This window comes from Hermetia illucens, chromosome 6 (genome assembly GCF_905115235.1).
Source record: "Hermetia illucens chromosome 6, iHerIll2.2.curated.20191125, whole genome shotgun sequence".
In the NCBI taxonomy this organism is placed as follows: domain Eukaryota; kingdom Metazoa; phylum Arthropoda; class Insecta; order Diptera; family Stratiomyidae; genus Hermetia; species Hermetia illucens.
In genome coordinates, this window is record NC_051854.1 from 80,154,059 (window position 1) to 80,165,659 (window position 11,601).

The window sequence follows — 11,601 nt, forward strand, 5'->3', positions numbered from 1 at the left end:
CCTGATGCAGTTTCTCTGCGATTCTCTAGCTAGAGTCAGGCTACGGACACTGGGTAAACCATTCTTTGGGGACCTCAGAGAGGTTTCTAGCTGCAGAGTGGGAGAGCTGCTTTCTTTCGTGAATGCTACGGGCTGGCTCCGAAGATCCGAGCCGGCTAGACTCTGCCTCCCCACTCCCATAACAGCAGTCACGGTCTTAGGAGTTTGTAGCATCAAAACGGCACACCAAAGCGCTAATTGGGTTCCTCGAAGCGGCCATTGATACCTACCTACCTACCCATGACAACACAAAGTGTGGCGTCGATTCACATACCAAATGCCACTGTTTGATCTACTAGTGCTATCAAAATCTTTCAACTCCAGCACAGGTCGCGACCGCTTGTGCATGGCAACTTTTTTACCCGGACTTCTTGACTTTTGAAGAGTATCAAGCAGGAAATCTCTACTGCGATCGTGCTGTTTAGACGGGTAATATATAATAGGTCCGATTTTCACAATTGTCATTTAAATAGTAAAAAAATAGAAGTAAAGTCAGTTGATACTTCGGACGCGGATGCTAATTTATTCAACTAAAGCTGTATACAGTTGTTACGTTTACAAGAATTTATAAATTGATCGTCATAGATTTTTGCAGAGTCAACAATCAAACTTCACCTTTTTATAATTTTAAGTAATAAACCATTTAACTACTATTCTTCGGGTATAAATATTTCCATATTCATCGCATAATCTAAATCTCAATCTACACTAATAATCAAATTATTTCTCGAATGAAACACATTTCGTTCTGTAATCACTACAATTCACAATAACTCACTACTTTATTAAAATTTAAAAATTTCCCTACTTATGAATAAAATCACAGCCAAATATCCTCAATATACCTAGCGTTTCGTCGCATATCCTTCAATATATCACTCGCCTCCTCAATTGGTAAATTACAAACTGATTTTATACATTCCTCTATGCATGCTACAATCTTTTTTGAGATTTCATTTCCATCAGCACAAACGTATATTTTAGTTTGTGGGCATAACAATAAATTAACAAACCTCTCCGCATTTGAAACAATCTGATCTTGTACGTATTTAAATTCACTATCAACTTCCCGTGAGTTACTTTCAAAATACTCGTCAATAGTTCCAGCTTCCAGGAAATCACAGATTTCCTTCCGAAATAGAGCGTTGCGACAATATCTAGATCCACTAAACAGCCAAGTCTTGAAATCTCGTTTTCCCGTAACTAATTGTTTTTCTAACTCGAATTTATGTTCTAAAAATCCCACAAACGGTGATATCCCACATCCAATGCCTATCATAATAATGTTTTTATTAAGGTCGTCTTGGGTATATTTGAAAGCATTTTCATCCCGGAAATACAAATTGACACTGCAAGGATTGTTTTTATTTTTTAAAAACTTTTCAACCATTTCTTCCAGCATCTCAGTCGTCAATCCTTTTTGAGATTCATCGGTTAAGACAGAGAATACTATCTTCAACTCTTTTGGAGATTTGAGCGAACTGTTCGCTACAGAATATGGTCGTGGCAGTAAACGTGGGAGGTGTTCAATAAGAATCCCCATTGGTGGTTTACAAGAAGGGCACAATTTCAAAAGATCCAAAAATGTCATACCTTTCTCCGTAACGTATTGATTGTAAAATCCACCACCTTCTTTTGAACAAAGAATTTGAAGCAACAACCGCTCCCTTTTGTCGTCAGTGAATTCGACAAGAGCACGAAGAAATAGCTTTTTTGGAGCAGAATACATATTTAAGTAGTTTCTTAGTAAAATTCGATTAGTTGTGATTTCAGGTAAGTAGTTCGGCAGTTTGGCAGCTTTTTTCTGTGTTGTTTTCATTATTGATAAATTAACTTTTTTATCCGTATTTGAACTTAATTCTAGTGTGTCGATTAAGAAGTTTACATCCTGATCTCGGTTGATGGGCTGAATTCCGATTGTGTCGCCCGGTAAAAAATCGACTGGATGATCCTGAAACAAGAGGTAGAAGATTATCAAATAATCATATAATATATAAGTAATCGAATAATAGTAGGACAAAATTATTCTTTTCACGTAAATTGACCTCATAATAATAATAACTCCGCCGTATCCGGTCCCAAGCCCGGTTATGAAAGGAGGAGGGATGGATCGCTTCAGTTTGAATGGCTGTACGCCACCGCAGTGCCTCAGGGAGTAGGTGAGGAAAGTGCATTTACTTTCAAGTCTTGCAGATTACTCATCACTTCGTCGAGTGTTTCCCGCAATTCGTGCACGTGACTGTACAGCGAGTCGTAGACTAGTACCGCTTTATAACTCGCAGCGACACAATCCCGGCCATCATCAGGGAGCGTGTTCGACTTGAGGTCACCGTGGAAACTGGTGGCCGAGAGTGGATGGCGGCAGAGGCGGCGGCAGAACCCGCCGAAGCACTCTTCTCCACCGTTCAGTTGAGAATTCTTGAAAATTGATCCTTTGCATAGACCAGGTATTCCCACGCTCTATGCATCTCCAGCAACTCCAAGAATTCTATCTCAAATCAATGATGATATTGCATTTAGACTGTGTGCTGATATGTCGCTGCTGCAACCACAATCATTTGTGTATTATGGTGCAGGTCAGTTACGGTTGACAGATTGCACGGTGAGAAGATTCGCTTTCGTGTTATTGGTACGAGTGACCGAAGAGATCCACCATGGAAAATTCGTTTGGAACGTCGGCGGGACTCACTAAGGCAGAATATTGCTAGACTGACTCAGATCAACACTGGCAATGCTAGCAGACGGGTGAGAAATAAAGTGCAGTGGGTTTACAGAAACTATGCCATCCCTAGTGATTCACCCGTAGTTGAAATTCAGGACACACTAAAGCAGAAACTTTCTGTCGTATGCAGTCGATTACGACGGTATGGCGAAAGTCACTCCAAACGTGTCCAGAATGCAATATACGCGAAGAAACAGCCGAGTCTTTTCACATCTCTCAACAAATCCCAACAGAGCGTCCAGACAGTGCAGTTTTCGGTAACAGAAGCGAAAGAATACTAGTGTGGACTTTGGGGGTTACGCACCCGCCATGCCAATATGCCTGGCATGAATTTTGCGGATGTTACCGAAGAGGAAGTGAACTGGAGGGGCCCAGTTTTGGATCGGGTGAAGAATTTCTGGTATAAGAAATTTACCCAGCGTACACAGTCGGTTGGCACATAGCATAAACCAGGTCATGAGTCGGCCGGAGGAATTTTCACCATTCCTCAGTGCGGGGATTACCTACCTTATCCCTAAGGAGAACGCGGTGGCAGACCCCGCCGACAAAAGACCGATTAGTTGCTTACTAACCCTCTACAAATTCATAACGTCCATTATTAGTGGAAGAGTCAATGCGCACCTCGAGATCAACAACATTCTGTCCGAGGAGCAGAAAGTCTGCCTCCCCTTGATCCAACGGGTTGCAAAGAGCAACTCATTATCAACTCGGTAGTTGTAGGACAAGCAATTAGTGGCCAAAGAAATCTCTTTAGTTGCTATATCGATTATGCCAAGACTTTCGATAGCGTCCCACATATCCCCCGGTGCCCTATATCTGTATTGCATTGATCTGAAACTAATAAAGTTTTTGGCGACAGTCATGGAAGAGTGATATACCACCTTATCAGTGCGTACATCTGAGCGTGCTAATACCTCAGAGACCATCCCTATAAGGAGGGGCATCTTCCAGGGGGACTCTTTCAATCCCATTTGGTTTTGCATGACACTGAACTCCCTTTCATGTCTACTGAATGATGCTAGAGGGCATGGTTTTACAATTAAATATGGACTACGTGCTAAGTGCTAACTGACACACTTGATGTACTAGGATGACATCAAGCTGTATGCTGGTACTGACGACCATCTTAGAAGTCTGTTGCGGATAGTAGAAATGTTCAGCCGTGATATTCGGATGAAGTTTGAATTAAACAAGTGTCGAATCCTAGCCATCCCCAAAGGTCATCACGAGCCGCATATCGGACATAGCATTGGTGACCTCCGCATCGAAGCTATCACCGAGACAGACTTCTACAAGTACCTAGGAATTCTGCACTCGAGTTGGTGATCTGATGGATGCTCTGCTCTCCGAATCCGCATCTCTTGGAGAAGACTTAAATAAGCGCGTTGAATGTATTGGTTATTCCTTCACTGACTTATACATTCGGAATATTGCTGTGGACGAAGATCGAGCTGGATACGGGCAACTATGTTCAAATTCCGAATGCATCATTCAAACTCTGCCTCGTGACATCGGAGGTAGGGGCGTGGTTGACGTGGCGGCACAATACCATCGCCAAGTCGTCTCGCTGCGCGCTTATTTTTACAGCAAAGAGCAGGCGAGTCCCTTGCATGTGGCTGTCTGTGAGCTGACTTCACTTACTTCACTGACTTCAGTCCTCTGAGTGGGGTGAAGTCGGACCAATAGGGGATCGATGAATGGAAGTCGAAGGCAATGCACGTTTGCAAGTTCTCACTGATCGCCATACGCTACATACCAAGCCTTATGTACTGTTAGTTGACAAGACCGGTCGCTCCGCGTATATAGTTGATGTTGTTAGCTGCTAGTATTAGTTAAAATCCGGCATCTGTCGAGATTGCGAGAACTCGGAAATAATAATAATCGTTGGCGCAAAATGGAATGCCATGTTGGATCAGGGCCTTGAAGTGTGTTAGAGTACTTCATTCGAGACCGTAACGGTACATTACAGTAGCACACTGTAGAAGGCTATGTGGTCAGCATTGCGCTCGCCCGAGATTATTACCCTGATTTGACTCAGTTACTCATTCACAGCTAAGTCGACGTGAAATCACGATACAAATACCACTGCCAATAGTGAGATTTGAACCACGAACTTCCGTACGAAAGGCCTTGTGCACTAACCATTCAGCTATTCGAGCACATGCAAGTAAGTTACTCCGAGCAAAACAAGCACCTTCACCGCAAAGACGGAGGAATTCGCGAGAGCCCTTTGGAAAAGGTGCATTGGTATTTGGGCAGACATAGTTATAAACTTCTGCATCTCTGAGGGTTTCCCTGATGCCATTAAAAAAATCAAGCGATTTGATGACCGGCCATTGCTTACACTCTTGCGAATCAAGCCACCGATAAAACAGCGTGAGGAACGCACTGGCCCGTCACGCATTAAATGGTGAAGATTTCGTGAGAAAATAGAAAAAATAAATCTCACTTACACACTCACATACTTACAATCCGCAAAGCGAGATGGAGATGGAGTGATGGCATAGGTCAGGACGCCCTACAGCTCTTAGGGATATCGCATTGGTGGACCTCGGCGCAAAACCGGGATGTCTGGAGTTCCAGTGTGGCAGACCTAGACCAGATACCGGTTGTTGCGCCGTTGATGATGATGATGGGTTTAAGCCTGGCCTCGAAAGGCGTTAGAAGCCTATCTGAACTCCAAACTTTCTTGTTAATACATGAAAGCAAGTATTTGTCCGATTGGACGTTAATCACAGCCACCAGCAGTCAACATTTGTAATTTATGCAGCACAATAGAGCATAGAGGTAGGCTTACGAGTTCCGCGTCGCTCCAATTAAGCATTGTGAGGTCGTCGGAATTATTCAGAACAAAGCAAATCCTGAATCTAACATTTCTCCACCTAAGAAAGCCACTCATACCCACAGCATCGTCCTGCTCGACATGTGAGCACTGTCTAGATAAGCTATACCAATAAGGTTACGTGTTTTGGAATGTCTGAAATCGGTCGAAGTGTAATCTCAACACTGTCTTTAGTATAACGCAGCATTCCACAACGACGTAACTTCTTCTGTGGTTGGTTTGTGCTTCAGATTTTTGAGAGCAGATAATGTGGAAAATGTTTCCCGATAACACGAAAGGGAGACATTTTTTCTCTTATGTTTTGAAATGCCTCGGGGCTGGCTTCGAAAGACTTCACCACTTCACCAAATAGATAGTGAATGCTTAGAAGTTATACGTTCTTTGGCAAAAACTTATAATAACAATAAACAAATCTCTTATAGCATTAAATTTACCGTGGGGAATATGTCAATATGTGACCCTTTTACCATGTTTTAAGTTGTGTTTGTAGCCTCTAGTTACGTTCTGAATAACTTTGTTTTATTAAGGAAGTCGTCCCGTGTGTCGGGTTGGAGAAATCAATTTTTTTTCCATGAATTGTAACCATATATAGTGGAGAATATGTGGGCAAAGGGATTTTCCGATATTCCAGGTCGTTCAGAAATTACAGTGTTAAACAGGTAAGGAGTTTGCAGTCGCAGCTAGAGTACTTGAGAAAGAGCATCGAATCTTTTTTTAACTATTAGTTTTTTACCTGAGCCTTATAAATTCGAAATAAATATAAGGTATAAATATAAAAAGATGGAAAACCAATCAATTGTCTAAACTTATTTGCTGTTTGGAATAAAAAGGATAATCCTGTCGAGAGTGAGCACTGAAAGGCTTTCAAGCTATACTCAGTTATATTTTGTTGTAAGTATTGTGCTGTTTGTGTGTTCAGTGATTTTTTTAAATGGATCGTACGAAGGGAGATCACTTTAACGTTCAACGTCATGCTCGTACTAAAAAACGAATATTTCATGGGAATCGATAGCTATCAGAGAAGAAAAAGGAGTTCGCATCAACATCAGCAAAGAAACTTTTAGCAAGCATGAACATGGATGTTCCAATTGTGACAAGTTTTGTATATTGTATATTGGATTTTGCTGGAGTTTTCTCCGGTATTTCTGCAAATTTCTGCTAATAATAAAATATACGTAGTAGTGAAAAAGGAATGCGTAGGACATGTCGAGAAAAGGATGGGAACGGGTCTTAGAAATGCAAAGAAGAGTCACAAAGCATTGGTGGAAAAGGGGCTGGAAAACTTACTGAAAGGTTATTAATGACCTCACATTTTTTGGGCTAGTTATTTGTCGACATGCATATTCGATAGAAGGAATGAAGCAAGAAATTTGGGCAACTTTCTTTCCAGCAGGCGAGGACAGTTGGTGCAAATGGCGCAAACCGGAAGCTAAAGGAGAACTGGATAGTTTCCACCACGAGAAGGCACCTTTAACTGAAGAAGTTTAAACAGTCATCAAACCAATCTACGAAGATTTGTCACGAGATGATCTCTTGAACAGATGTTTAGGAGCAGAGACCCGGAATAACAAGGAGTCGTTAAATGCATTGATCTGGACTTTCGCTCCTAAACACCTTCATTCTGGGCCAAGGTCGTAGAAAAAGCCACTTTTCTGGATGTAATTATTTTCAATGAAGGATTCAATGGCATTCTCAAAATCCTAGTGACAATGTGATGTCAAGTTGGTCACATATGTCAGGTTTATGTCGACCGCCGTAATGAAGCGCGAATTTGGCAGTCCGAACGACGATCGACTGACCTCGCTAAAAGAGCCAGAATTGAAACCAGAGGGCAACAATCGGTCTTACAAGACTTTTTTGAAGAAACGGAGGGTGCTCTCTATGGACCAGGTATAGCAGATTAATGGTGAGTTAAAATTTTAATTACTGTTGATAATCATATTTAAATTTTCAAATGCGTTTTTCTCGAAACTGCATCTTGAAAATCGGCTGCTCCCACAGCGCAAAATCTATCCAACGAAATTCTTTGAAATTATTATTAAATATAAATATTAAATTATTCAGGACATATTTCTACGGTCCGCAAACTAGGATAATTGCAATCGGACGGGTCGTTTTCTTTTATTCACAAAAAAAGCCGTAAAAAAACACCAAAATCCAAAAAATTAAGTTTAAAAGACCTCTAAAAATTTACCTTTTAATATTTTCTAATTATCCTAGTTTGCGGACCGTGCAATATTGTCCACATTAAAATGCCGTTTAGTTTTTTTCCTCAGATGAACACAGCGCCCTCCAGCGTGGCAGCAGAAAAACACCTTTTTTTGAAGATGGGTGCATAACTTGACACGTATTCCGAAAACTAGCTACGATATCAAGCTGAAAAATTTATCACATATATATCAATAAACATATGGTGAAAATCACGTTTCTATCTTTATCCAGTTCTCCAAAATAATTTTTCAAAAAAGCAAAAAACGGCCTTCACACGGGATGACCCCCTTAATCATTTTAGGATCGAATCCTTACCTTAAGATCAAAGATGATTTCTATAACTTTCTTGACGTCATCTCCCTGACAAAGTATCCTGGCTGACTTTATTGGTACGTTTAGCAGTTCGGTGCGAGCAAACGGCAGCGCATTGTACACAACACTCTCCTTGTCATTATTCTAAAATAGCGAGCAATAAAGTATGACATATTTTACATGAAGGCCTTCCTTCCAATGTTACTCACCCATGTCTCACTGCCACTCATTGTTTCTATATACCTCGACGGTACCGCGGGTAGTGACAGCTTTTTGGAGGAATATTCCTCAAGATTTATGTCAGAAAACTGTTCCAAATGCATTCCGAAGTGTCTGAAGCAATCTTGTCACACACGACACCTATGCTCCTACACGTGCACTCCACGCCACTGCCACTGAAATCGTTTTGACAGTTTGTAGCGACCCGTGAGTGACTCATCTCCACACATATCAATAGTACACTGCAGTACGAAATTGGCTGGGATTTTGTCTTGGATAAAAAAATACTGAGCAATTGCTTTTCTGCTAGAACATGTTGACCTTGCTTCATACTTATTGGGGGACCCCCCGTTGCCTTTTGCTATTGAAAAGGGGTCCCCGAAATCAGGACATGCCTTTGTTCATTGATAGTAATTATCGGGAGTCGTCCACTTTTTAAGCCAGAAGGGGGATTTCGTTGCCTGGGCATTAAGGATTTATATGTGTAACTCGCTTATAATGGATTTGAAGGGAACGACAAATTTAGTCCATTATAGCCGAATAAAATATAAAAACTCAAATAAAGTTCTAGTTCTTAGTTGAACAAAGTATATGTAACTTTAGATCAAAACAAGTCGGGAAACCGAAAGCTTGACGCTTCAGATATAAAAGGTTTTGTGTTTCTCCATCTGAGGAGCGTAACGTAGTTCTTGATTGGCTGATAGCATTGATTCGAGATATTTAAATCGCTCAGTTCTATCAGCGGCAGTAACCTGCCCAGAACTAAGCGATTTAAATATTCCGGGTCAATGCTATCAGCCAATGGAGAACTGCGTAATGAAATTGCTTCACGCATTAACGCAACCTGGATGAAGTGGCGTTCCATAACTGGTGTTTTTTGTGATCGACGAAATAGCGGTGGTGCGGTTGCTCCCTGTACTTTTCGAGTTCACAGACCTGTTGGTTTTCCCAGGCTTCCTTTTTCTGTCTGTGAAGTCATTTCGTGATAAGTTTTCTCGCGTACCCGTGTTCTTTCAGAATGCAACATTACTCGGTATGCGACATTCTTCTTCGACTCTTTTTGCGGCTGGGGCCATGTATGTTTTTGGCCGTATTTATGATAATGTTCTTCAGGTGATTGTGAAGATCATTTGTTGATGCTTCATCTCCAGGATCTTTCTTGACTGCCGTTTTTGCGGCATCCATTTGCCTCTTATAGGTGTTGCGAAGGGCTGTGTTGTGGATGGCTTCAGTGTTAACTCTCACTTGATTGTCAGAGGGGATTTTGGATGGTGTTCCTATTTGAGCTCGGCATACGTTAGTTTGCTGACCGCTTGCCGTGCAAACCAGGTACTTCCAACAATCATTTCATGTGACACTGCTAATTGAATAATCCGCGGTGCGTTATCATTTGTATTTTGATGTAAACTATGGGAGCCAACGTATCGATTGAATATAGGCTCCCTCCTTACTTGACTGGTCAAATCCCCAAGTATGATTTTGATATCATATCTGGGACAGGCTTCGAGGGTTCGTTTTACTGCCTTATAGAAAGTATCCTTTTAATACTCTGCAGCTTCATGTGTAGGGGCGTGAACGTTAATGAGGCTTATATTTGTAAATTTGCCTCGCAAGCGCAAAGTGCATAGTCGTTCGCATATGTTTTCAAAGCCGATAACAGCAGGTATCATTTTTTGGCTGACTAAGAAACCTACTCCGAACTCATGGTTTACTGGATGGCCGCTATAAGATATGGTGTAGCGACTCTTCTGCCGGGAACCAATGCCCGTCCAACGCATCTCCTGTTAATGCTGTTACATCAGCCCTATACTAGAACAGGACATCGGCTAGCTGCTTGGCAGCTCCATCTCTGTACAGTGAGCGCACATTGCATGCGAAAATGCGCAAATCGTTATTCCTTTGTCGTTACCGGGTTCGTCGTTGTGTTATCCGTCCAGCCCGAGGCTCCTGTTGTGGCTTTGTAGCAAGTTGTTTTCCGTGTTGGGTTGCCAGCCCTACCTGTCCTCTATGCCGGTGCAAAATTTTGTACTTTTAGGATAAACTTAAGGGTTTTTTTCAGTAAATTTCCAAAAGTTGGTTATATACTATTAGTAAGTTTATTTGAGCAGATATCGGAATGGGACATATTTTGAGGCCTAGATTTCATCCAAGCGCACCGCCATGATTTTTTTCGGATTTTTGGGTTGGGTAGTTTTGGAAAATGAGTTCTGTCTCACTTTAAGTGCGTAAATTTTGGCTTCTTAATCGGGCGAGTTGGAATTCATTTGATACCCTACAAGACTATATCCGGTAAGAAAATGTATACCACTCGCTATATGCGTGGGATTTCATAGTTCCCATGTCTACCGAATCTCGTTCGGATCGGTTTAGCCGTTTTGGAGAAAAGTGGATGGGACAGACAGACAGTGAATCGATTTTAATAAGGTTTTATTTTACACGGTGGAAAAAGTTTTGTTTTACACGGTGATAAAAGTCCCCCCCCCCTCTGCCTAACCTCTGCTCTGGAATCAGCGTGACCAAAAGTAACGACAGGTGGTAATCGCAGACATGGCATGAGTACGATTTATATTGAAGTGAAATTCGTCGTAAGTTCAGACCTAAACTAGGCCGAAGTGAATTTTTTGTTGAGGATGCTGGGCGCCCTGAGTGACCATCTACTTTATGACGGGCCGGACCACTTGGGAAGTCTCGGAGAAATGCTAGGGCCTCAACCTCAATCTAGGCGGCAGAACGGGCTCCGGTCCTGTCGAGAAATGGGCAAGAGTTCTTGACGCATAGACAGCGGCAGGATGTAAGTAAGTTAGTCCTAGCATAACGAATACGTGTCTGCACTTTAAATATTGCCACCCTACCCGAGGAACTTGTAAAGAGGCCCATTGATATCTCTAAAAGAAACCCAATAATCTGGTGCCAAAAGCGGGGACATAGAACGCGAATGCAGTAAAAATGGATATGAACTTTTCCATTTTCGTAGTGCACACACTCAATACGATGTTGGCATTGCTATCTCAGATTGTTTCCTTGACGTCATTAAAGATGTCAGCTCACCATTATATCAGCTGATCGCACTATTCAATTCTTCACCGCGTATGCACCACAGACAGGTCGGCTTGATGCCAAGAAAGATACCTTCTGGTAACTTATAGATACAAAGTCCTGCAACGTGCCTGCTGATGATTATATCACTATTGCTGGCGACCTTAATTTGAAAAGGCAGACATTAGAAGGTGCCATGGAGAAAGGGGCTTGGAGAGCC

The 11,601-nt window shown here is 41.9% G+C and overlaps 1 protein-coding gene across 1 annotated transcript; it reads right to left on the bottom strand.

The window, feature by feature from the left end:
- Positions 1-539: 539 nt before the first annotated feature.
- Positions 540-8,515, bottom strand: LOC119660286 (methionine synthase reductase). The gene is made up of 3 exons (XM_038068757.1): positions 8,336-8,515; positions 8,130-8,270; positions 540-1,990 (listed from the first exon to the last, which is right to left on the bottom strand). The coding sequence occupies exons 1-3, from the start codon at positions 8,447-8,449 to the stop codon at positions 860-862; spliced, it is 1,386 nt and encodes a 461-aa protein (XP_037924685.1). The 5' UTR covers positions 8,450-8,515; the 3' UTR covers positions 540-859.
- Positions 8,516-11,601: the final 3,086 nt, after the last annotated feature.

Bases quoted from the DNA above. Each gene is read 5' to 3' on its own strand.
- LOC119660286 (XM_038068757.1), bottom strand. From the start codon at position 8,449: ATGCATTTGGAACAGTTTTCTGACATAAATCTTGAGGAATATTCCTCC. The intron at 8,271-8,335 runs GTGAGTAACATT...TCGCTATTTTAG, and splicing joins TGAGTGGCAGTGAGACATGG to AATAATGACAAGGAGAGTGT. The intron at 1,991-8,129 runs GTAAGGATTCGA...CTCTTGTTTCAG, and splicing joins AAATCATCTTTGATCTTAAG to GATCATCCAGTCGATTTTTT.